This window comes from Ambystoma mexicanum, chromosome 3p (genome assembly GCF_040938575.1).
Source record: "Ambystoma mexicanum isolate Mex_15411 chromosome 3p, UKY_AmexF1_1, whole genome shotgun sequence".
Classification (NCBI taxonomy): Eukaryota; Metazoa; Chordata; class Amphibia; order Caudata; family Ambystomatidae; genus Ambystoma; species Ambystoma mexicanum.
Genome location: NC_090925.1, coordinates 768,823,842 through 768,851,522, shown reverse-complemented (window position 1 = coordinate 768,851,522; position 27,681 = coordinate 768,823,842). Strand labels below are relative to the sequence as shown.

Genomic DNA, 27,681 nt, shown 5'->3' with positions numbered 1-27,681 from the left:
AGAGAGCTGCACAGACCACAGGCTTTGACTTGCGCTGACCTTGGCAGAAGAGGGCAGAGCATGGCATCAGCGAGGCAGTGCCCTCACAGGAACATGGCTTCAGCAGGAGCACAGCTGCAGAGCCACCAACAAATCAATGAAGCCGCGGTCGGCTTTCCTTCCCTGTACCCCTCTCTCTATGTCCTTCCCTGAATTCTCTTCTCATCCATATTAGTGTACCCCATTACTGCAACCTCTTGTACGGCTACATGCGAGCTATAAAAAAGTGAGTGCACACCTGCATGCAGATATGTACCCTATGTGTGCGGCGGTTGTGGCATTTTTCCAAACAGAACCAGAAGTACTTGAACAAGGTACAGACCCCACTAACCCAATCCTCAATTTTCTGCATACTCATCCCACTCACAAAACCATTTCTATCCCAGCAATCCCATACCGCACTTTACCATACCGCATCAACAACACATAGATCGAACCTACATCACACGAGGCCTCGCCCGATCCGATACTTTCACCAAAGCCCAGCACTCGGTGTATACTGAGCTGAAGGTGCCAACAGCACACCACTTCTCCCACTCTTCTACTCCCCTCCTCCTCGACTAACCCTCCCGCCCTCATCCTGTTTACAGATCCGCCAGAGTGCCTAGGGACCAATTCCGTTGGCGATGGTGCGCTATATAAGTACCTTTAATATAACATAACATAACATTTCCAATGATATGGACATTTCAATATGTAAAGTACTGTTGTGACATGTTGACAGACAAGGTGCAGACAAAGCTCAAGTGGAGAAGAAGATAGGAAGAGAGACAAGAGTAAGAAGACTGGAAGAAGTAGAAAGAGGAGATAGTGAGAGAAGGAAAAAAAGAAGACCAGGGACTGGAAGGCTCTGGCCTTTAGGCCCTCATCTTAGTAATATTCTTAGATAGTAGGGGTTACTGATTGCTAGCCAAACTAACCTGGTGTTATGGGGACTTGGGTTAGGAAGGTGGGATCCACAGGACATTAAATAGGGATGCTCACTAGTGTGCCCAGATCCAAGGCAATCCACTGCAGATCTGCCTACCGTATTAACTGTCTAATAAAACCCTTGATCTATCATTTGGACTTTGTCAATTATCAAGGCCATCTTTGACACAAGCCACACACTTCCTCCCTGCCACCCAATTTCTGGTCTTCGCTGCGCTCGAAATGGATTTCATTTTCTGTGCCCCACTTGTAAAAACATCAAATAAATAACAATGATTGCAAATATTGCATTGAGGGATAAAGTGTCATACTGAAACCAAAGAAATCAATAAGTAAGTGATGCACCTTAAAACCTTCCTCTTTGCTTCTGCTTTCTCTCCCCCTTTCCCCTGCTGAAGCCCTGTCTGATACTATACTGCACTGGTTACCTGGCCACTCATCTGATCTCGGCCCCAACCTTGCCAGTTGCACGCCTGCACTGCCTCCCCGGCAACTCCAGAATGTGGGGACTGTTTTCTGCATCCCTACAGTCCCCCCACCAGCACTTATGTCTGCACTCAACCTGCACTTGCCACCAGCTGGCCGCTCTTCATTTATCTTGTTATTTATTATCTTATGTACTGCACTTTCCCCTCCCCCGCCCCATGCACTTTCCTTTTCCCCCTTCCCTTGCACTTGTGCGATCTGAATGACACCTGACCTAGTAGGATCGTTGTCTGTCTTCCCTCTGTTCCCTCTCCCTTGCCTCATCGCGCCTGGAAACACTTGTGTATAGGTGCGTTATAAATGCCATATCATATCATATCATATCATACAGGCATCTATTGAGAGAAAACAATGAAAAGAGACCCACATGCAGGTAAACAGATAAAGTGATTCATAGACCAGTATGGAAACATACAGCGTGAAAGCAATTAATAGAAAAGCATAGAAATTATTACTCTTCCCCATTGCAACAACACATCAATTTTCCACTTCTAGTTCAAAACAATTTTTTTTTTCTCTTCCTTTTAAATTCTAACCTGTCAGTAGTAGTGAGAGTAGAAGTATATCTTTACAATTCAATACATTACCCACAACACAACATTCAATAAGCCCAGTATGATAAGGTTTCATTGGAAAATAAAGATAAAGGCGAGGAATACATAAAGTTATGGGGCCCATTTTTGGCTCTTTATGATTAATGTGACAGTGGAGCTGATCTGGTGGATATGTCATCAGAGGAGGAAAGGGGGATAAGGCAGAGGTGATGGTGTTTTTTTTTTCTCTTAGCCCCACTTGTGTTCTCTCTTGTGTTGTTCTGTGTATATTTGTCAGTTTGCTGTTATGTTTCGCAGGATAAAGCTATTATGACAGATTGAAGATGTATGATGCTTATATTGTTCTGTAAATTAAGTTGTGACGCTTTACTGTGAGACATTGTTTACTTTATTGGTAGTTGTTGTTCATTGCAAACTTAATAAAGTGTTTTAAAAAAAGAAAAGCGTAGAAATGCTCAAAGGGAAAGCAATAGAAGGGAAGGTATAAGGAAAGCAATATAGATCTACACAAAGAAAATAATGAATGCAGAAGTATTGCAGAGAATAGAAAGAAAACATTGAACAGAGAAGAAAAGAGGGAAGAAAGAATGGAGAAATATAGAAATGTAGCGGGAGAAAGCATGAAATGGAGAGGTACCGAAATAACACAATTTATAGAGAAGAATAGAAATTTCCAGAAAGCAATCAATGGAGAAGTCAATACATGTACATAGAGAAGGCAATACATGGAGCAATACAGAGATGAACAGAGTAAAGGCAATGACTTTACAGTTAGAGAAATGTACACTGCAAGAGGCATGTACAGAGAGAAAACAATGTATTTTGTTATTTATATTTGCTTTTTGTATAGCGGTGCATGCAGAGGGAAGTTCCCCAGAATGGAGAAATATAGAAATGCACAAAGCAATAGGGTATAGAAATGTGCAGATAACGTGATAAGTGAACAAATGCAGAGACAGAGAGCAATGAATGGACTCAGTGTAGAAATGTACAGAGAGAAAGCGATAAATGGATATGTGTACACAAATGCACACCGATAAAAAAGGTACACTGCAGGGTAGGAATAGACCTCAATAAAGAAATGTGTGTAGGAGGCCTAGAGACAAATACACACGGTAAAGAAGTGGGAAAAAAGTAACTTGCACATTCTAATAGAATATAGCTCGGGAAAGACACACACTTTTCTCACAAGAGCAAAGGGCATTACAGCATATACTATGAAATGGTACCTCAAGCAATGGTTTTCTGAACAATATCATGAAACAGGTTTTGTTTTTTCACTGTTAGCATGATATTTGTTATGGCTTTCAGAGAAGGTGTTCACAGGGCAGAGTGACTTTATTTAATGTTCTTCAGAGTCAGATGCCACCATTCAGAAATGAACCCAAATACTTTTTGCTGACTTTTTAATATAGTGTTGTTGACCTATATACAAAACGTAGGTATTTTGATACAGATTCACTAAGAATCCAAAATTGAATAGGCAGAATAATGGACTCCTTTTGTAGGGACACTTTTCAAAGAAAAATAAAGTGGCCTGGCCGGCACAGGGCCACATTTTGGTGCCAGTATTTAAGAGAAAACACCCTCTAAATGTTGTGTAGATAATTCTAGGTTGCTGAATATCGTACATTTAATAATCTCAGTGATACACATAAAAGTAAAACCCATCTTCCAGTTCGAACTGAAAACACTAGTCTTCAAGCAAAAGACACTCTGTCTCTTGAAAAACCAACCCTTGACTGCTCCAATAACGAATCCGAGTGATTTGCCCGCGGCTGAAAGTACCGCGGGCAAATCGCATGAGAAAGGTGCGAACTACCAAAAGTTTGCACTTTTCTCATGCAAGCACACATACATTCTCACACTCACACACAACAGCCCCCCAACACACTCCCGACCCACACCCTCAGCAAACCCACACCCACACCCCAAGATAAACAAACCCCACTTACCTTCATCTTCACGCTGGTTCCCTGCAGCGCCAGTTCCCTTTCACTTCCATGATCGAGAACCGGCGCTGCAGGGTCCTTTTCTTTTCTTTTTATTAAACGGAAGGCTGCGGGGGTGTCCCCCATAACCCCCGCTCACTATACCATGAAGTATAGTGAGCAGGGCAATGCGGAGGACAACCCCGCAGACCCTGTTTTTTCTTTTTTAAAGGAGGCTGTGGGGGTGTCCCCTGCTCACTATACCATGAAGTATAGTGAGCGGGGCGATGCGGGGGACACCCCAGCAGCCCCTGTTATTTTTTCAATGCTACCACCAAAGGTTCGAACTTTTGGTGTTCGAACCTTTGGTGGTAGCATTTTTAGAACTTTTGGTCAATGCGACCATTTTTTTTTTGTTGATAATTTCAACCTAAACCCCAATCCAATAACTACTGTCACATTTGCAAACTCCATATTGCTGCACAAATCTTGCAGACAATTGCAACCTGCAAGCTCCAAACCTACCAGATGGGCATAACTTCCTCATCGATAACCAGGCTGCCTCTGCCTGTTTCGTGGTGATATGTCGGTGATCACCTCAAGGGATGGTGAATGCTATGATGATGTCACATAAAAGAATAATGGAAACACTCATAAGTCAGATAAAGAAAGAGAGAGAAAGTGATAGGTCACTGGACATAAGACGAAACCAAGAGGTGAAATAGGAGGACAAAGAGGTATGAGTAGATGCCACTGAGGAAGAATAACAAAAAAATACAAAGTAGGAACATCGGAGGAGTGGAAAATTGTGGCCCACCGAAGTGGGCAAAAAAGGGTCCCAGACCATGGCATGGTGAAGTCTCTATCAGCAAACGCAAAGAGGGGAAAATCACAAACATTGATTCAATTCAAGGAACTGGGAGATTAACCAAACGGGCGACCAAGCAATCTTGAGAGCAGTAACAAACCCTTGATAGTTGGTGGTCAAGGTAACTTCTGAGGTCACTAAGGGGGTGGTCCAAGTTAGGGCATTAGCTCAAATATTGGTCACCATATACCCCACATAGGATTTATGAGTTTGGAAGTGTGTTGGTTTAAAAATGAATTGGACACACATCAATGAATTCTTGTAGTCTTTTTGAAGACCCATGGAACCTGCCCATACCCAACTCCCCCTAACGGACCTTCCGAGGGAATGGTATTCTGGGCAACAATGGGCTGTAGCAAGGGGGCATTTCTGACTGAACCTAAGAGTTAAGTGCCTGAACAGAGTTTATGAATCTTGGACTCGATCAATTCGCTCTTTGGAGAGGTGGTGTCACAACCTATTAGCAACTGGTGCTACCTACAGGCTTCTGGGCCTGCAGGGATCAATGAGGTACGGCCTGTCACTTCTCGAAGCCACCTTGTCTCTCAGAACATAGGTCACAGAGAAGAGGAAAGCACAAGGGAAATAAACCTCTCGATGGAGATCGCCGGATGGACAAGAGGAGACCTACCTTGGTGCAGGTAACTTGCTTAGTAGAGCATTTCCCAGTAGAATTAGGATCAGTCACTGCAGTTAGAATTTAACCATTTCTTTAATATATGCAGGTTTATGGACTTTTTACACAGTTTACTGAAAGGTGCATAATTAAATGCAATGTGATACCGAAAAAAAAAAAGAAAAACAAAAGAAGAATTAGGATCCGAAGTAACGGAGGTCATGAAAGTGACTCGGGAGCCCATGAAGTGTGCCGGCGAATAAGGAGGGGCACATGAGGTACCTGCCACTGACCTAGCAGCCCTGTTATCCAGGACAAGTCATTGAAGCCTTATATAGGACGAGAAAGAGACATTTGAAATTCCTGACCAGAATTAGTCAGCATCCAATAAAGAAGTGCAGTACACTTAATACCGTGAGTAACTGTAAGTGGCTTTTTGGCCATCTCCGGGTAGGAGAAATCTCGGAAAAAGAGGGAAGAACAGTTTTCATTTTCATACGGGAAGCAAAGGGCTCATTACGGGGTTGACGGTAAAACCCGCCGGTAGGCGGCGGGTTACCGGCAACCCCATAACACCCTTACCGCTGCCTCATATCCCAGTGCCAGCGGGATATCACAAGTGGCTCCGGTAACGGTTACTCCCCATTTCCATGGAGTCCATGTAGTCCACATGGAAATGGGATCACTGAAGCACCGGCACTGTTGCTAAGAGCAGACCTACAGGCTGATTCTGCTAATAGTAAAATGTGTCATTCTTAAAAAGGCAAATGTTTATTTTTGTTATTTTCAATCTCAAGACCATCTTGGATTCGGTCCGAGCCTTATGGTCGACCCTTGAAAAACAACACATGCCACTCAATCTCTTGAGGGCAATTATGCATTTATATACGGATAATCAGGCGAATGTTCGCCACTGTGTCGGGGAGGGAAAACAATGGCATTCTTAAATGAAAAGGGAGTAAGACAATGGTGCATCTTGGCCCCTCTCCTATTTAACCTTTTAATTAATGATATAACAGTAGAGATCTCTAACTACTGGTTGATAGCCCCTCTTTGAATGGACTTCCCACAGGGATCCTGCTGTTCACAGATGACGTGATCTCAGTGTCCAAAACAGTAATGGGCCTTAAAAAACAAACTATGTTATATGCAAATCCAAAGACCTTATAATCAAATATTCTAATAAAAAGACTATGCTATGCTGTGGGAATCAGAGGGAGTTTGTGAACCTATAGATTAATGGTTTTTCAATCAAAGAATTTTTATATTACGACTACTTGGGCGTCAGATTTAATAGAAAGGCAACTTGGCAGGAACAAAATTCAAAATCATAATCCATTTTGGTTAACAATGCTGGTGTTGTACTGAAATTTGTGTGAGAACAAGGGGTCAGGCTGATTAAACCCGCATTGATTGTTTTCAAGGCAAACGCTAGACAGGTCTGCATTTGTGGCTCTGAACTTGTGGCCACTATGATCGTACATTTTAAGACTGAGAATCCATTGTGATGAATCTAGCGAGATCATTAATGAGACTACAGTCTGGGCACACTCTGATGTGGCCAGGGGAAGGCAGGGCGCTACCTGATCCTGACCCTGGGGGTGGTATTATATGGGAGTATCACACAGGGGGAGACTCATGACGGGGGAGATTGGTGACCTCTTCCACTCATGATTCCCCTGTTTCCCCTGACGCAATGGTGGCCTATTGTAGAATTAAGCAAATCAATGAAAATGCTGTGCAATCTATTATGGACTTCAAGATCCATAATGCCTGTGGTACTGGGACGAGGAAGAAGGATCAAGAGTCAATATGATCAAAGGTGCCATTGAACATAATGAGCGGTCTAGTTGTTGTAGTGTGGGGCACCTGAGCGGGACATTTAAATCCAAGGATAAGCTACAGCTGAGAGGAGATACTGAAGGAGTAGTAGAGGCAGCAGCAAGTCAGAATGCAGGGTTTGCCTTGAAAATAGAAGGCGCGCCAGCTGAAGCCGATGCAAGAGAAGGTGTGCAAAAGTGCAGAGACAGCGCAGCAGGAAGTGGCGTGGTGGATAGCTACGGGAAGGGGAGCCCAGCCGTATGGGAGACAAGCTCCTGACACAACGTGAGCCGCACCAGTAAAGAAGTGGAAGCAGAGACCCCACAGAGCCATCAAAGCTCCAATAAAGAGCCGTGTAGACCGCTACAGTTACACAGGAGCTGCAGCAGAGGCAGCGGAACGCAGAAGGTCTGCCACAGAAGCAGCAGAGATGCCACAGAAGACTGGTGAGTTGGCCTGATGCTAAAGGTGACCCCACGGCGCTCCAAGCAAGACAGTGTGCCCTACCCAATAGATTTGAATACCGAACACAAAGTGCAGAGGCAGCAAGGGCACATTTCCCCTTTTATGGAACACCAGCTTGGGGAAATCTGTAACCCACACTACCCACAACCTAAGAGCTATCAAGAAGTAGTAAGGAGGCATCCTGGGTGCAATCCTCCTTTTTTGGGGTACCAGTTTGGGGGGACCTGTAACCCACACTGTCAAGAACAAAGACTATAATCCTCCTCACAAGGGAAACTGGAGGGGAGAACTCTGGAACAAATATTGCCACTGAATTTACTTGTAACAGGGAGTTTACTTTCCTGGCAGGAGAACACACTGGAAAAAGGGATCAGTAGTAGATAGCCTAGCAGGCGAGTAGCCAGGAGAGAGGAAGATGTTTTAAACTAGTGTGGTAGAGGCAAAGAAGTGTGGTGGAAAGAAGTTATTAACTATGTTATCCTTTTGACAAACTGTGGCATCATCAAAGATAGTTGCTGTGCTATCCTGACAAAGGTATTCCAACTGAAGAATAACTGTGATTTGCTAATAATTGTTTTTGCATCATGAGGAAAACAATTGCCGTGGTTTATGAACTTGAGTTTTGAAGGAGAGACATTTGCCTTACCAAGAAGGATATTGTGGAGGATAACAACTGCTTTGATTTTTGAACAAGTGTTTTTGCGAAAGAGACATTTACTTTGCCAAGTGCAAGGACGCAGTGGAGGCAAAAGACATTTTTGTGTTAAACTGAACAAAACATTTTGAAACAGAACTTTATTAAGAATACTTCTGAACTGATCCAGGGGAAGGGAGTCCAACCCTGGTCACAAGGAGTACTTGCTAGTTCTATAAGTTTGAACTTTCATCTTGTTTGTCACACTGAAGTCAGCCACATACTCCTTGTATATTTTTGTTGTATGTATTAGTGTGGGGGTCAGAGACATTTTGGACAGTAGGTCTTCTTTCTTTAGTTTTAGTTTGTTAAGTAGGGACCTCCTCATTAGGATAATGTTAATGTTAAAGGATATCTATATCTTGCACTATCACCACTGGTGTGGTCCCTGGCACTCTGGTGGATCTGAAAAGGAAAGGGGGCGGGGTTGAAGTTAGTGGGAACTAGTGGGATAACTGCAAGAGAGCAGTGATGTGCTGTTGGCAGCATCAATTCGGTTAACACCATTCGCTGAGCTTCGGGGTGCTTTCCGGTCGATAGCCGTTGTGTGCTATTGTGCGAAGCTATGTGTGTTTTTTTTTGCTGTTGCGGTGTAGTGAAGTTTGTGCGGTGTGTTGTGCTTTAGGGTTGTGGTTGTGTTTAGTTAGAGTTTGAGAGGTGTATGCAGAGGGGTGAAATTGTTAGTCGGTTGGCCTCACTATCTAGAAATGATATGTGCTAAATTTCCACGTTCTTTCTAGATGTGACAGGTGAATATCTCTGCATTTCTATCTAGATTCGGCACTAGCTAATATTCACAATCCTGTCTATATATGACACACGCCAATATTCACAATTATATTAAGATTTGGCACTGGCCCACCTTCAAAATCCTGTCTAGATGCGAATCAAGCTAGCATTCACAATTCTACCTAATTGTGGCATTGGTAATATTACCATTGCAGTCTAGATGTGGCAATGGCTAATATTCGCTATTCTATCTAGATGTGGCACTGGCCGCCATTCATAATCCTGTCTAAATGTGACGCAGGATAATGTTCACAATTCGATCTAAGGGTGGCACTTGCTAACATTCACAATTCTATCTAGATACGACACAGGCTAATGCTTGCTATAATTCACAATTCTGTCTGGGTCCGGCGCAGGCAAATGTTCACAATTCTAAAGTGTGGCAATTGCTAATGTTCATAATTCTATCTAAGTGTGGCCCTTGCTATCGTTCACAATCCTATATAGATGTGACGCAGGCTAATGTTCACAATTCTAACTAAATGTGGTACTTGCTAACATTCACAATTCTATCTAAATGTAGTACTTGCTAACGTTTACAATTCTGTCTAAGTGTGGCACTTGCTAACGTTCACAATGCTAGCTAAGGGTGGCACTTGCTAATGTTCATAATTCTATCTAAGTGTGGCACTTGCTAACCTTCACAATTCTATCTAAGTGTGGCACTTTCTAACCTTCACAATCCTATCTAGATGTGACGCAGGCTAATGTTCACAATTCTATCTAAGTGTGGCACTTGCTAACATTTACAATCCTATCAATTGTTGAATACGTTTAGATTTTGCAGCTGCTTCATTCAGGAAAGAGCCATTCATGGTGTGTTAGCCTCAGAGGTAGAAGTTTGTGGGGTGTGGGTACGCTTTTCCGTCAAGAAATGCATATTTGTTTGCACTTTCAAAAATAATACAGTCATTGATCACTCAAAATATACATTGAGAACAATAAGTAAACAATCCTATAATACTGGTCCCCTCCCTTTGAAGACATTATGTACAAGCCAAAGAAACTAAAGACAATTTAATTAACTCATTCATCCTGTTATCTACACTAAATGTGTTTGCATTTCTCTTTGTTATCCTTTCTATCTAAGCCAAGTTTGAGGTTTTTGACTTCTAATGCTGCCTGACAACTTTTCTTACCAGAGCTAATGCTTCTTTTTTAACACAGGACCTCTTGCTCATTTAATTTTACATTAGGAGGAAAAACAATTAACACGTAAAAAGGGGGTCGAGCTTCATGGATGAAAGCCTCCTTGATTGATGTATATCTATAATCCAACCATGTGTGCCTTGTCTCATAACTTTTATGGCACTACAAGCTTTCTTTGACAGATTTCTTGACAGCCAGGTTTGGGCCATATGTGTCTGAAAATAGTTCCTCAGTAATTATGGGACTGCCGTGTCCACTGCACTTTTGTGTCAGGGGCGATTATTTCAGTTGGCAAAGGCTGCGGTGTTGTAACTGCTGGTCACGTCCTCATGTAGTAGGGGATACACTATAGTGATTCAGGAGGAGGGACTGGGAGGTGGTGGCTGATTATGTATGTTATACTTTGTAATAACTCCTACCTTTCTCAACTCATCGCACTCCTTTAAAACCTTCAAACTCTACCAGGATGATGCACATCAGCCGGTCTGTTGGTGAACATGGAGGATGTGGTTTGGGGTAGACATGGCTCTATACCCAATGAGGGTGAGGGGGTAAGGGCTTTGGGAAATGTTTCTAATTTTCAGGTTGGCTGTGCAGGAAGCCTCAAAATGTGCACTCACCACTTGGCTCTGCTACATATGTGGAGAACTGAGTGGACAAGTGACTTTTTAGGCCTGTCTAGTAGCTTACAACCTGAAATGTGAACCTTTATGTACAAGATTATGGTGCAAAATCTGCACTCGCCATTGCGTAGTGATATTTGACTCTTGGTGAGTAAGAAATTGTGTGCTGTGTATATGTATAGAATTGAGGTGGAAGGTGACTTTGTTTTATGGCTAGCTAGCAGCTTGTGCAAGGTATTTGAGGAGTTGGAGCACCTGAGGTGGTAAGGACTGTGAGAGGGGCTTTAGGAAATGCAGATTACCATCTGCAAGCCCCCACAAACACCTTTGCTGTCTCCTGTGATTGGCTGCCCTTCCCACAAACACAAGAGTATCAGATATCATAGCATGGACCCAAGACAATCCATTCTGAAAATGGTTCTACATGGTTTCATAAAAGAATTAGCAAGTGAGTGGTTAAGTTAAGTAAGGGATCAGGACTAAGACACAGTGGCATGTTTGTTGTGTGCGATAGAATTATTTCACAAAACATTAAGAGGGTTGGGGGAATCGTATCCATCCCGAACCTAAGAAGGGTTTCCCTGCCCCAACAAAACTAAGGAACGTCTGCGTCAGGATGTTAAACAAAAGAGCGTCCTCCGCCCTGTGTCCAAAAAATCCTAATCTCACCCTTACACTCTAAATTTAATATAATGTGTACAAGGGGATTTCGATAGATGATACATTCGTAGCCTTCTTTCAGACTTACAAAAATATAAAGTTTAAGGTGCAGAAAAGAAAGAAAAAATGTTCCACCAGGAAAAGGAATCCTCTCTTCCCCTATGTTTCTTCTTATCCTTCTGTATTTATCCGGCACCTCGGATAAGTTCCACAAAGTTTAACTATTCAACAAAAGTGGGATTCCTTCCCCGTATTTTTCTTCCCTCTTCAAGACTTCGCTTTACAAGTTCAACGACAACTTCTCCCTTGAAATTCTCCATCTTTCTTAAGGCCTTCACGCTTTTTAAGGACAAATTCCTCTTTTCCCTTGTATTCCTTCAACCTTCAATGCTTCACTTTAAGCATTCACAATCCTAAATTATATGAATCTTTCCATTAGTTTCCTTTACTTATATGGTACTCTTTACTTCACAATTTCAAGGGGATTGGCTTTCCATTGCATCTCCCTTTAAACACACAATTCCTTTTACTTGTTCCAGTTCGTCACACTCTGTATTTTCCACTCGTTTTCTGAGGGTATAGCTCTATCTGTCTCCGCCGATTGTTCCTTTCTCTGCTGATTGTTCCTCTCTGTGTTCCTGGTGTACTCTCCTGCCTGGGTATTCATTCCTGTCTCAATGATCCCAAAAATTATTCTTCCCTTTTATGTATTGGTTTGACACGTTTTCCAATTCAGGTTCACTTACCTTCCCACTCATGGTTTACTCTCCTGCCAGGATGTCACACTGCTTCCCAAAGTTCACTTCTTCTGGTTTACTCTCCTGCCAGGATGTTACACTGTTTCACAAAGTTTACTTCTCCTGGTTTACTCTCCATCCAGGATGTCACACTGTTTCATAACGTTCACTTCTTCTGGGGGTTTGAGCCCCAGCCTCACTATTTGCCTGGCTCACTAACATGCCATGGCTTTTCCATTCTCCAACTACTTTCTTTGTTATCCACGAAACAATCTTTTCTAAATATCGGGCCACCAGCCCTTTCTCATTACAGTTCATTTCTTTGTGCTGACACTGCTTCCTTCAAATATGGGGTCCTCAACCCTTTTCCAGCACTGTTCGCACTCACACCAATTCCTGTTTTGAAACGCTGGGTCACTGACGCGTTTCTAATACTGTTAGCATCTGCATCAACTTCTTCAATGGTGTTACTTAACAGGACACTGCATTCACATACAAGCGCTCCGGTGACCTGTTCTCTTTCTCTGGGCTTACCCTGCAGCTTCAGTGTTCATTGTGTCTTCCCTTCTCAGTCTTCTGCTTTGCCCTCTTCTGCTGCGCACAGCTCTCGTTGCTTCGGGCCCTCAAGCGGTAAACATCCTTCGGTTCACCTCTACTGCATGCGGTTTGTGTCCCCCTCAGTGCTGCTTCCGATGGTCTGCTTTTCCTTAGTGTTCTGACCGGCGTCAGAACAAGTCACCGACAGAGACAGCCTCTGCCTCGCTCCTTGTTCTGGTGTTCTCTCAGTTGTGTCAACTTTAAACTTCCTGGCACAGTGCAACACTGTCCAAAGACTAGAATGTGACGTTGGCTTGCGACTTCTGGTCATTTTCATTACTCCATCCCTCTTCCTCGTCTCAGTACTGAAAAAGGGGAGTCACATAAGGTGTTTGACCGCTGTAAGGTGGGATTTCTTCATCTATACCACAATAAACCAGGTATGTATGTTGCAGAGGCATATATGTGTCACTGGGAATTGTGTCTGCAAGAATATTTTGATCTAGTATTCTTCTGTCCCTCTGGAGTTTATTTCCCTATGTGGTCCTCCCGCAGATAGCCACCCTTAGGGTCAGAGTCAGGTAGCGTATGCCTTTCCCTGGCTACGTAAGGGAAGCTTCCCAGCAGAGAATCAGTGACAATAGTGCCAAATTTGTCACAGTTACTTTGTCATAAGTTAATTTTGTTTTGTTCCCAAACATCTACATATACCTACCAATGTTTTCCCCAGAAACTAACCTACCATGAAGTAAGTTACCAGCTTGGATTTTTTTTCTGATGAAACAATAGTATACAGTGAAAACACATGGAATAAAAAGCCATACAACATAAATCGTGCAAATTATATTGTAACGTTACCCAATGAGAGCAAGGCTTGGTGAATTTCCTTCATCACATTCCTGTAAAGTTCCTTCTGCCATTCTTGCAAAAGCTTCCACTCCTCATCGGAGAAATAGGTAGCAGCACAATGGAAGGAAACCTGTGCCTAGGACAAGAAATATGACACCACTTACTGAAAAACTCAATATAATACATAATGCACAGTTCAATTTATACATATTTTCTTTGCCATATTTTCCCCTACATCCTCCCTGTTACTCTGCTGTTTGCGAGCCATGAATAGTTGCAAACTGCAGGCTTCAAAATTGCTGGGAGCTATTTAGCTCCTGGTTACAGCCTAGGAGGGCCTGGTTGGCCCGATACCAACATCTACAAGGAGCTACATTTGTCTCCAGAGCCCAACTGGTGTAATACATACATATCCATACGAAATTAACTCTGCACATTTAGGAATGTGCATAAATGAGTATAAGGACACATCCAGATTCCAATTAAAGCATAATGGGTCATATAAGATGATTAGAATTGACAAAACGTTTGCATCTCATGCGGCAACTCCATTTGAAGCATGCTATATAATAGCTCCTGGTTCTCCAGAGTTAGCTCCTGCTTACTTAGTGATGCCGGATACCCAGAAGCTGCTTTAAGCTCCTGCTAATCAAATCTTTATTTCGATCTCTGAAACTGCAGATAAGGGATGTTTCTAAAACAAAAAGTCAGGGAAAGAAGTGTGCAAAGAATGCAAAAATGAAGACGTGATTGGTTTGCAGAATCGAAGCACCCTAGACACTGTCACTTGACAACCACACCTTAAACAAAAATGTTTGTTCAATATTCATATCAAAGTAAATTTCACTAAACTGGTGTGCAGTTACTTAGAGTGCATCGAGCAGATGGCACTTGTGGTTGTGATGACGGCATATGTGGGTGTCCAAACCACACGTTGGATCATGCTGCTGGGATCGATCTAGATTTGTGAAGCAGAAGCAAAGAGTAGCTCCTGAGCATCGGGCATCATCTCCTGATGAGCAGGAGCTACCTCTGATGAACCTTGTGCCAGTACATAGAGTGCATTAAATGGGACTTCCACATGAGATGCAAACTATACCTTTCTGTCGATTATATATGACCCACTATGCTGCCTATGTCTTCACCTTGTGTCCCAATGCTCGGCTCCTTTATGCACACTCTCAAATATAGGTATTTTTTCATGACACCAGTGGGTCTGGGAAGTCAAAAGTAGCTCAGCTGCGGTTGGTGTCAAGCTCACCAGGTTCTTCTAGGCTTCTTCACCTCCAAATGGTACTGCATTCCTGTAAACGTATGTAATGATCACTCATAATACCAAATGCAGGATGGCGATGAACAAGCGCTTGTTGCAATAACATTGATGGTCCTGCTTCTTTCATACTAGCAGAGATGCTTAACCAAGGAGCGTCCCAGCAGGTACATATGTGAAGATGCTCAAGCAAGTAGACCTCTATGTCTTGTCGTAGAGGAGAAGGAGCAGAATCTGCATTACTCAAGATCACACGTTGGTTGAAGTCAAATTGAGTTTAACAAGCCAGGTAATGGATTAACACAAAATAATCCTTAAATCATGACAGAAAGTCAGAATTAGTGGGGTGCGTTGTGGAGTGGTGGGGGGAGGGGTATGGAGCATGACTGGGTAGTGAAAGAACCAAAACAAAACACAGGAAATGTACATTTTTACATTTCTTTCAAGAAAATATCTGAGTTAATATGTGGAAAAATAAATAGCGGAAAAAAAATCGAATTTATTATTTTTTTAAATGACATGTTTTTAATGGGCACCCCCCCATTTCAGACAAAAAATCAACATTCAACATTTTTTTTTCGGTATTATTCTTTCGACATTTTTGCATTCGAAATTTTGAAATTTGAAATATTAACTATAAACCCATCCAGGTTAATGTATTCTCTTTTCATATCACTTCCCTTGATTCCCTCGAATATCACAGACTGATGTCACTTCCAGTGTTGGCAAAATGCAATGTATAGTGTCCTGCTCATCTTTTCAAAAATGCATGGACTCACTGATCCTAGGACTTAGGGCTTTCTCCTCTGTTGCCTACCTTCCGGAATGCACCTGGTTGATCGACGAGGACTAGCAAGAGTCACAAAGAAAACTCTACTGTTTTCTATATGATTGATTTGTCATATTGACCAATCACACTGAAGATGACAGATGTTTAGTTGTAAACATGACATATTGCCAGGACTAGCCCGTTCCTGATTCTGATGTGCCCCTGTGGATATCTGTATCGTCACTTCCTACCAGCCTCTTCTGACCTGCATCACCTCACACATTGGCCAATTCTTGGAATGCAGCGAGTCAGTGATATCTCTCTTCTCTTCCCTCTCTGCTTCACTATGCCACTTAAGAATGAATGGGATACAGAGCTGGGACTACTGCACTTTGGTGGAAGAGAGAGCACCTCCACATCCCCTCCCATGGGGCTCCAGCCCTGAGGCTTGACCCTTTGCTGTACTCTAGTGTATATTTCTGTGTTGTCTCGCTGGGAGTGATAGGCAAGCTGCACCCAGCAGGGATTCCAACCCCCAAGATTTACATGGTGCATATAAGAGAATGCACAATCTGGTGGAGAGGAGTCAGATCTAATAATGAAAGCAGAAATTGGTGAAATCAGTCCATTGCTACCAGAACGCCACCTGCGGTAGTACGCAACTATGGAGATCCTACTGCCTGCATCCACATGCTGCTGCAACAGGTAACAACGCCTGTCCAGACATAGCAATAGACTATCTCTGCATGTCTCCTCAATGTTTGTTTTTGTCTTTTCCTATGTCTAGAGCACTTTGGCTCATCCACTTGAACAGGGATTGTTGCGTTTCGACGTCTCCTTGCAATGATTCCTCGAGATGTTTCGTACGTGCTTTTGCATGTTTAAGTTTACCTTGGCTGATGCACTTGGCGAGAATGGCCAGTACTGGATCGTTCACTGATTCTTGTTGCAGTGTCTTCTACGCTATTGTGAAAGGCTTCAGCTGGTGTATGACGTATTGCAAATATGCATCAGCAATTGAGTGTTCCGGGATAGATGGTCCTGTGGGGTGACGTGAGAGATAGTCGGCTGGATTTTTCTCCTTGCCCGGCCTGTGGCGGATGGAAAATGTGTAGTCCTGGAGGCGGAGTCCCCACCGTTCTATCTGCGGGGGCATTTGACCCTGGGTGTTGCCGAAAATGGTCAGAAAAGCTTGGTGGTCGTGTGACCACTGTGAATGTTTTCCCGAATGAGAACAGATGGAAGTGTTTACAGGCCCTGATGACGACCACGCTTTCTCTCTCCGCTTGGGAGTATTTTTGTTCAGTAGGAGTGAGGTTGTGCACATGTTACCACTTTCTTGATATGGGGAGTTCTGTGGTCGTATTGCGCCAGTATCGCGCACAACCCCACGGGGCTGGCGTCCACCATCACCTCCGTGTCTTTGGCTGAGCTAAAGTAGGCCATGTCTGAGGCCAAAGCAATTCGGGCCCTGATGACTGTGAAAGTAGCCTCACATTGGGTGGTCCAGATGAAATACTGGCCTGTCTTGATCAGCTCTCTCAGTGGGACACTCACTGTCACAAGGATTTCCAGGTAGTGCGAACAGTAGCTGGCAAGCCCTAGGAATTACCTGAAAGATCTGACACATCCATTGGCTGTGCAGTGTCTTGTAGTACCTTGACCTTCTCGGGGTCAAGCCTCATGCCTTGGTCGGAGAATATGTGGCCAAAGAACTTGAGAGTTTGCTTTCCAAATTCGCACTTGTCCTTATTAAGTATGCAGTTGGCTGCTTCCAGAGCCCTGCAAACTTTGTGTAATCTGTCATTGTGTTCATTTCCCAAATACCAGGATGTCATCGCTGTAGTTGAGACACCCTGGAATGTGTTTGATCACCTGGTGGATCTCCTCCTAGAAGATCTCCGCCGCCAATGATATGCTAAAGTTCAGGCGTTTGTAGCAGAAAAGCCCGATGTGGGTTATAAAAGTGGTGATGTATAGGGACTCTTGCGCTAGTTCCAGCTGATGGTATCCCTTGTTGAGGTCGAGCTTTGAGAATATGGTTGCACCATTTAGGAGGTGGATCATGTCCGTTATTCTCGGAGCCTGGTGTTGCTCTCGCTGTATTGCCATGTTAGGGCGGCACATGTCTGCACACAAACAAATGGAGCCCACGACCAATTTCTTGGGTAGCGATACAATCGGGGAGACCGATGGGGTGGGGTGCACCACTGGCTCGAGGAAGTGGAGGTCCAACAGGTGTCGCAGTTCTTCTTCCACTTGTTTTTGTATGTTTATTGGGATCCCGCTGTAGTGTTGAACAACCGGCTTGACTCCGGGATCAATGTGGAGTCTCACTGTGCAATCGCGCAATTTGCCCAAGCCTTTGAAGAGTTTTGGGTATGTTTTCGTAACGTCGCCTTCAGGGGCCATGTATTTATGCGCCGTCATGTTGTATAGGATGTGTACGAGTCCCATGTCAATAGCCATCCTGAAACTGTCATGCGCCGCCAACGTTGGGGGGTTTGGTCGCGGTGGAGACTGGGCTGCCATTAGCCACCCATCACGTCCCACCACGCACTGTGATCAGCAGTCTAGTTGTTTCCGCGGCGTCTGCCGCGGTACGCCTATTTCTTTCCGTCACACCCGGAAGTCTGCACGTTGCAACCCTCTCGCGTCAGGCTCCGGGTGAGACGCTATTCAGTTTTCTCCGTTCCCGTTTTGTCCTTCTATTTGTCTTCCTGCCCTTTTCTCCTGTTTATCTCCCATTCCCTCCTTCGTTTTTGCTACTCTACAGAGTCTCCTTTTGTTCCCTACTTAGTTTATTTTCTCTCTCCTCCGGGCCTCCCATAGCTACTCGTTATACACCAGCGCTTTGGACTTTCTACCTTGGCAGCTCTCTATTCATCAGTCCTCCAAACCAAATCATTGGACCTACTTACCACAGCTTCGCTAGGGGTTTTTTTATGCCATCAGGCTTTTTCCCCCATTTGGCTTGCTCCGGCAGAGAGGCCCCCACTAGACCTTGTTGTACCAGGTCAGGGTGGCTTATTCCCGGGGTAGGCCCTATCCTCCGTCAAAAAAAACTGCTTGGTGGAAGAAGAGATTGGAACAGCCCTAGGAAACCATCGCCACAGGTGAGTAGGTGGTCAGAGGGTTGGAGTTAGAAGAGGAAGAGGGCAATTTGGAGTTTGACTGTGACAGTTTGCAACTCCAGAAAGAAACCGTGGCTACCCCAGAACAGCTGCAAGAGCTGATTCAAGCTGTACAGGGAATGAATGTCGAACTGCAGAATGTCAAGGCTGAAAACGCCGCATTAAGACAAATGATTACGGCTCGTGAATCTAGGGAGACTGATCTCCCCCCCATGTCCTTGTCTTCTGGTAAATATGATGGGTCGCCGAAACGTCTCAAGGAATTTCTCGAATCTTGTGCCATTTATTTTGCCTTTCGCCCACATACTTTTGCCAACGCTCACACCAAAGTGGGGTTCATGATTTCGAATTTAACTGGAAATGCCCTGGCCTGGGCCTCCCCATTGGTGACCAGCAACAATCCGGTACTCCAGGACTATGGCGCCTTTGTCACCTTGTTGAAACAGACCTTCGAACAGGCTGAGATAACTCATATTGCCGCAGAAGAACTGCTAGACGTTCAGCAGGGCAGTAGCGATCTCAGGACCTATATCTCGTCCTTCAAACGCCTAGCGACAGAGGCCGGGTGGCCGGAACACGCACAATTTACAATTTTTCGCCGTGGTCTAAAAGAAGAATTAAAGGACGAACTGGCTCGCCTGGCACTTCCCACCTCTCTTTCAGATATGATGTCTATAGCACTTCAGATAGAATTCCGCCTCAGTGAGCGGCGAGCTGAAAGACGAAGGCTGCGCACCCCAGTCAACTCACCCTCCTCAGGAACCCCTTCTCATCTGTTACCCTCAGCATCAAGCAAGGAAGAACCCATGCAGATAGGAGCCGCAAGAGCCCCATTAACACCTGAAGAACGTAGAAGACGGCGAGACACTGGTCTCTGTATGTATTGCGGGTCAAATGCTCATCTACTACGAAATTGTCCAGCGGTTCCCCCTCGTAAGTCGGAAAACGACAGACCTCGGAACTGAAGGGGGCAGGTTTCCGAGGTATATCTTCTTGTCCCTATGTAACCTTAGCAGTCACTCCTCAAGGAGACACTATGGACTCTCGTTTGATGGTAGTATCTTTACAGCTACAAACGTCTACCAAGAAGCTAACTACTCTAGCCCTCATTGACTGTGGTGCCGCTGGAGTCTTTATGGACACCGTTTGGGCTGATCAACAAGGTCTTTCTTTAGTTCAACGCGAGGATGCCCAGAAGGTAGAAGGTGTTGATGGGACCCCACTTTCCTCTGGTACTATCACTCACACTACAGAACCACTCACTGTGGTTATCCAACATCATACAGAATGTTTGAAATTCGATCTCATTCGAGCAGCCCACTTTCCAGTCATACTGGGTATCCCATGGCTGAGAAGGCACAACCCCTCCATAGATTGGTACAGGAATACCATTACCTTTGAGTCTGGATTCTGTAAGGAGTTTTGTATGCCACACCGGTCACAGGAAGTAGTGAAGGTTCTCTCGCCCAAATCTACCGCCACTTGTGACATCTGTTGGATTCCAGCTGAATTAGAGGAGTTCCACGAAGTCTTTGTTAACAGAACAATATTAGAGCTGCCCCCGCATCGTCCAGAGGACTGCGCCATAGAACTCGCCCAAGATGCATTAGTCCCCTTCGGACGAATGTTTCCACTGTCTCTCACAGAGAAGGAAGCTCTACGAAAGTACTTGGACGCCCACCTGGCCAACGGATTGATCCGACCTTCAAGATCTCCCGCAGGGGCCCCATTGTTTTTCATCCCCAAGCGCGATTCTGCAGAATTGAGGCCTTGCATCGATTACCGGAGCCTCAACAAGGTCACAATAAGAGATAGATATCCTATGCCGCGTATCGCCGACATACTGGAGGCAGTGCAGGGGGCCACCATTTTTTCTAAGCTAGACCTGCGAAGTGCCAATCATCTTCTCCGAATACGCGAGGGTGATGAATGGAAGACGGCATTCTGTACACCTTTTGGGCTCTATGAGTATCGGGTTATGCCCTTTGGCTTAGTGAATGCCCCAGCTGTTTTTCAGCGCTTCATGGATCGCCTGTTCTCTGAAGTCCTTTTCATCTTTGCGGTTGTGTACTTAGATGACATCCTGATTTTTTCTCGATCCTTACAAGAACACGACCAGCATCTACGAAACATACTAGATCGCCTTCGGGCCAACTGCCTCATTGTGAATCCAGAGAAGTGTGTTTTCAAGACCAACACAATTTCCTATCTGGGATTTATCCTTTCTAAAGAAGGTGTTTCTATGGATCCTGGAAAAGTATCTGCCATACTGCAATGGCCCACACCCACCTCATTGAAGGATGTTCAACGTTTCCTTGGTTTGACAAATTTCTACAGGAAATTTATCAGTCATTTTTCTCAAATAGTATTACCTATTACGGCTTTACTCAAGAAGGAAGCTGGCTCTTTTGTTTGGACTGACCAGGCTAACAACGCTTTTGAGCAATTAAAAAAGTTGTTTTGCTCTGCTCCAGTGCTTCGCCAACCCGATCAGACTATACCATTTGTAGTTGAGGCCGACGCCTCCGCCGAAGCTTTGGGAGCCGTGTTATTACAAGAACATCAGGGAATTGAGCACCCAGTAGCCTATCTCTCTAAGACCTTGTTGGTGAGTCAGAAGAATTATTCGGTTATTGAGAAGGAACTATTAGCGCTCAAGACGGCTTGTGAAGAGTGGAGACACTTGTTACAGGGTAGCGCATCACCCTTCATTCTGCGTACTGATCATAAGAATTTGAAGGTTCTCAGGGGGATGGAATGTATCAATTCCAGACAAGCACGATGGGCACACTTCTTTAGTCAATATGACTTTGTCATAACTTACATCCCTGGCTCCCAGAATGGTCTCGCCGACGCCCTTTCCCGGCGGAATTCCCCAGGGATGGGTGCCACCCCTCCGGCAGAAGTCCTTATTCCCCGCAACAGGATAGTGGGTATCATATCAACATTCCTTCAAGAGGTGAAATCTGCGACCACGGAGGGTATGGAAGTCTTATTACCTCCAAATAAGAGACAGGAGTTAACAAGGACAGGGGGGCTCCTTTGGTACAAACAGAAGTTGTTCGTTCCCACTCAAGCTTTGCGTATGAAGGTTATGGGATGGTGTCACGACCATGTGACGGTCGGTCACCGAGGACAGAAGGGCACTTTGGAGCTAGTATCTCGTACGTTCTTTTGGCCCTCTATGTCTAAGGATGTCAGGATGTACTGTAGGGCCTGCCCAGTCTGCGCGCAAAGCAAGGTCTCTGTAAGTACCATTGGGGTTATTAGAACAACCTGAAACACCATCACGTCCTTGGTCTCTTATCTCGATGGATTTTATAGTGGAATTACCCGTGTCCCAGGGTTATACTTGTCTCATGGTCACTGTTGACTCTTTCACCAAGTTAGCCCATTTTTCCCCTTTAGTTGGTATTCCCACTACTCCGGAATTGGCCGAGGTATTTCTCAGGGACATATTCCGACTACATGGACTCCCTGATAGGATCATTTCTGATAGGGGGAGTCAGTTCACTTCTCGATTCTGGACAGCCTTGTGTCATCGCGTAGAGATTAACAGAGCACTGTCCTCGGGGTTTCATCCCCAGACCAATGGCCAAACTGAATGGCTCAATGCCACTTTAGAACAATATCTGAGGTGTTACATAAATCGTCACCAGGACAATTGGTTATCCCTTCTGCCTACTGCAGAATTTGCCTATAACAATTCTGTACACTCGGCTACCAACCTTAGCCCTTTTTTTTGTACCTACGGGCTCCATCCCCGGGGAATTCTTCCCTTACTCGGTTCCCCGACCAACATACCCTCCATCGAGTCCACATTAGCAGACATCTCCACTGCCCATAAGAGCACCCTGATCAGTTTAACCTCAGCTAGGGAAAGGTATAAGTTGCAAGCCGACCGGCATCCCCAGCCCTGTCCCCTGTGGAAGGAAGGGGATCGCGTATGGCTATCCACTAAATACCTGCCTCGTTGGTTGCATCCTACAAAATTGTCCCCCCGTTTCGTGGGGCCGTTCAAGATCTCACAGAGGATAAATCCTGTAGCTTTTAAGCTCAGTCTTCCCAAGGATATGCGACGCATACATCCAGTTTTCCATTCTTCTCTCCTACGCTCGGCTGATCCCAATATCCCCAGGAAAAGAAATCTACATCTCCCTTCGGATCCCAACCCTATTCCTAAAGAATATGAAGTTTCCCACATTAGGGATTCCAGATTTAGAAAGGGAAGATTGGAATATCTGGTGGCTTGGAAGGGATATCCCCATTCTGAGGATTCCTGGGAACCGCGGTCCTTTGTTCATGCCCCCCTCCTTACCCAGAGGTTCCATCGTTTCCACCCAGGTAAGCCTGGGTGGTCCAGGTATAGAAGGGGGCATACTGTCATGCGCCGCCAACGTTGGGGGGTTTGGTCGCGGTGGAGACTGGGCTGCCATTAGCCACCCATCACGTCCCACCACGCACTGTGATCAGCAGTCTAGTTGTTTCCGCGGCGTCTGCCGCGGTACGCCTATTTCTTTCCGTCACACCCGGAAGTCTGCGTGTTGCAACCCTCTCGCGTCAGGCTCCGGGTGAGACGCTATTCAGTTTTCTCCGTTCCCGTTTTGTCCTTCTATTTGTCTTCCTGCCCTTTTCTCCTGTTTATCTCCCGTTCCCTCCTTCGTTTTTGCTATTCTACAGAGTCTCCTTTTGTTCCCTACTTAGTTTATTTTCTCTCTCCTCCGGGCCTCCCATAGCTACTCGTTATACACCAGCGCTTTGGACTTTCTACCTTGGCAGCTCTCTATTCATCAGTCCTCCATACCAAATCATTGGACCTACTTACCACAGCTTCGCTAGGGGGTTTTTTATGCCATCAGGCTTTTTCCCCCATTTGGCTTGCTCCGGCAGAGAGGCCCCCACTAGACCTTGTTGTACCAGGTCAGGGTGGCTTCCTCCCGGGGACGCCCTATCCTCCGTCAAAAAAAACTGCTTGGTGGAAGAAGAGATTGGAACAGCCCAAGGAAACCATCGCCACAGGTGAGGAGGTGGTCGGAGGGTTGGAGTTAGAAAAGGAAGAGGGCAATTTGGAGTTTGACTGTGACAGAAACTCAGGATGAACACGCTGTTGACGTCCGTGGAGAGGACGTGTAGTTGTAGTTGGGCTCTGTGCGATTTGTGTGTGCACACTGTGGTAAATGTGCCCTTGCGCGGCAGCGGTGTATTGGAGCTGTAGGGAAAAATTTCAATTTGAGAGGGCCGCAGATTCACCCGCTGAGGCGGGCGATTGTAGGCCTCCTTGCTCAGGACATTGACGGTTGCACCCGTGTCGATGAGGAATTCCGTCGGCGTATTATGTACTTGGAGTGTTAGGATGGAGCTATGTTCTTTTGCGGTTGCATTCCCCAATGCCCATACGTATCCTTTCCTCCTTTGGCTGTCATGGGAAGATGAGGAATCACTCCGTGATTGTGATTGTATCTGTACATAGCGAACACTCCTGCGGGGTCTGTGAGATGTTCTTCTCTCAGAGGACCGGAGTGACCTTCTGGAGGTTACCCTCAGGGGAGCGGAGTGACCTTCTGGGGGATTGGCGGTCAGCCTCAGTCTCTGCAGGGTGGTATCTTCTGCGTTTGCGGCTCACCCTCCTGTCCTCTGGTCGGTGATCGGAGTGGCGTCTGCGGTTCCTCAGGGAGGCAGTCGGTATTGGGGCATTTCTGCAGACTGCCCTAAAATGGTCATCACCCACACATGCTGCACACTTCTGGCCGATGGCTGGGCAAGTGCCTTCATGAGGGGACTCGTAGCCGCAGTGGTAGCACAACTTTGCTAAGTGTGTAGATTTGTTGTGCTGAGCTGGTGTCAATTTCCTGATGTTCTTCTGATCTTTGGCATCCGATGATTTCTTCATCCGTCCTAGGCCAACCACCTGTTAAGTGACAGCCGATTCGGTGCAAGCCATCACTAGTATTTCGTCAAGGGTCCTCTGTTTCTGGACTAACTTCAGCGGATTCGCACCCCACGATGACCTGGGAGCGTAGGGCCTCATCGTTTGAGTATCGGTGAAAAGCGCAGTGCTTCATGTGGATGTGCAGTCTCATAACATAATTATCCATGGTTTCTTCCTTCTCCTGCGTGGTTGTGTGGAAGATATGGCTCTCGTACTCCACGTTGGTGTGTGGGGCCAAGTAAGCATCAAGTGCCTCTCAAATCTCTCGGTATGTCGCCTTTTCTTCATCAACGAGTTCATAGAGGATGTCCCTGACAGCAGCCCCTACTGACTGCCAGGGTAAGGATGTTCTTCTTTCTCTCCTCGTCCATAGGGCCCCATTGCTCCAACATACACTCTGAAGTTTTTCATTCAACAGACCTAGCCGGGCCCTAAGTTACCTGTATTTCTGAGGTCGAAGGCCTGGGGTAGATGCCGCGGGGTAGTGCCACCACTGCCCTGTGAGAATGCCACTGAAAGTCTTGCAGGCACTGTGCTGGAGAAGTCTTCTTCCGACATTCTCCTCTGCCGTGTGTCTCTTTCTAGCCAGAGCACTTGCTTGTGTTGGCAGCACTTGTGAGCTTATTCTTTGCATTGTGCTTTTACTGGCTGGCAGTGTATGTGGGTGCCATGCCCACCCTCTTCCTGTGGGGAGGCCTTCCTGGGCTGCTATGTGTGCCAAAGTTTCCTTTATTTAATTTATTTCACCTCACACTGTGGCCATGCATGGCCACCAGGGGCGCTGTGGCAGTCGTTGTGGTCCTAAAATATCATTGCTGCGTCCCAGGCGGGAGCCTGCTGCGTGGGCCGTGTGCGCAGCACAGTCTCAGCTGAGCAGAGTCACCGCCGCAACGCCCGAGTCTGTATGAACAGTGGGAGCGGGCTGCGCCTGTGCCATTGCAAGTGGGGAAGGAGCTCAGCAGGGACCACTGGGTTTGTTAACTTCCTTGTCACCAATGTTGCATTTCAAGTGTCACCCACACTCTGATGCGAGTGGCCGAGCCACCACAGTAATCGCGCAGGGCTGCTGCAATTGCAGAGGCCCACACAGAACACATCTGGTTTGTTTCAACTCTCCTTTATTCAAACTTACCCTTTCCACTCCCCCCTGCACCCCTGTCACTTCCCCTACTTGTAGATCCCGCCCCCTCCCTAGCCCAAACTCCACATAACGATGTGGGCAACTGAGAGGTCCAACATGACAGGGATCAGCATTGTCTTCTCTTCTGTAGTATGTTCTCTGGTCCCTTGGGTGATCACCCCAAGTATTCTGCCTCTGCAACTTTCTATGCATTTTCTTCATCGATAAAGAACCTTGACCCAGCTTACTTGGTCAGTAGGCATGTTCCACGCTGCGTAATATATAAGAAGGAATGTTGCCTGTAATCTGAGTTGCACAGAGTTCGACTAGTAAGCAGGGATGTGTCCTGCTATGTCCTTCCATGCAGACTGGTGGGTTGAAGGACACACAATCTGGTTATTCAGTTTCCTGCAGCCCAATTGTCAAGACTGGTGAAATGATTAATGATGTCATATTCACATAGCAATTTTGCCACAACACTGCCCTTAGCAGTAGGGTGTTTGATGTTTTTAGGGACAAAATATTGTGCCCTGTTCTTCATCTGGTGACCTCCGCAGACAGACACTTAGAATTGGCACTCCCATTCCATTTGATTTTAAAGGGCGATACATATTCTCTGAAGCCATTTAGGGCAACAGAAAGTCCTTCATTGACTATAGCAGAACCAACATCAATTTCCTGTCCAGCTGTCGCCAGAGTTGAATCGGCAAGGCATAGCTCCGCCCCCACACAATCACTTTGCAATGCTCTGTTATTTTATATTATGCCACGTTATGCCAAGTCACGCTATGTCAGGTTACACGAGGCAAGGATGCACATTCAGGGCCCACAATGTGTTGTTGTTTTCCTGGATCTTCCCTCTACACTGCCCACTGACACCCCAGACACCCCAACAAGGATTATATGGGATCAGAATAAAAAGCAGCTGTAAGGGTGCCATGAACTAGCAACTGACAAAGCAAACCGCAATACTATGCTGACAGTTACAAATGAAAAGTAACTTCATCTTTCAATTACATTATGTTTTTAGCACTAAATGTACAATTTATTACAAATGTAGTAGTAGTCTCTCGCAAACAATCCTCGGGGGAAAAGAGGAAGGGGGCGCCACGCAAGTAAAGTTCTCACATCCCCATAAAACCTATGAGGATAGCCCACAGCACATACTTAGAAATTTTAGCTCCCCAAAAGTTTGGGTCTAGTTGTGTTCCAGGAGGGCAGGTCTCACCTCATCTGAGCTCTGATTGGACATGTCTCTTCAGATGCCTTGAATTGCTCTTTCTTGAGTTTTCACTCGCAGGAACTCTTTCAATAATCCAATTCAGAGTTTGAATGCAGAGCAACAGCGGGAGAAACTAATTGCTGGGAGCATTGCAAACACCTAGACGATCGTGCGGTGGTGCCCCTGATAAACAACCTATATTGCCTTTTAATTCTTACGGCACATGCCCAGCACATGAGATACAATCAAGAGGACATGCTCAGAGGAAAAATCAGCACAGAGTGAGCTCCCATCAAAGACACTAATAAACCGGACACGGGAAAAAAAGCACCAATGGTGAATGCACTCGCGATTAAGACACTAATCCACAGAGCATGCGCACTTGAGGTGGAAGGCAGGAAGCATAACCATTACAGTTTAGACAGAGGATATATACGTTGTTGGGAGAACGAGGAGAAAGAAATATATATGCACGTACTGTTTTACTGT

General features: G+C 45.4%; 1 protein-coding gene across 4 annotated transcripts in view; it reads right to left on the bottom strand.

Annotated features, from left to right (window-relative positions):
• The window catches only part of LOC138580846 (zinc finger protein 615-like), a 338,520-nt gene extending 311,062 nt beyond the window's left edge, over nucleotides 1-27,458 (bottom strand). For 2 of the 4 annotated variants that reach the window (XM_069651715.1, XM_069651717.1), the window contains exons 1-2: nucleotides 27,199-27,458; nucleotides 13,758-13,884 (exon numbers count right to left, since the gene is read on the bottom strand). In XM_069651715.1, the coding sequence (XP_069507816.1) occupies nucleotides 13,758-13,884; nucleotides 27,199-27,222 (151 nt within the window). In that variant the 5' untranslated portion in view covers nucleotides 27,223-27,458. The remainder of the gene's footprint in view (nucleotides 1-13,757; nucleotides 13,885-27,198) is intronic. The other 2 variants (XM_069651716.1, XM_069651718.1) reach the window with 2 other exon arrangements.
• Nucleotides 27,459-27,681: the final 223 nt, after the last annotated feature.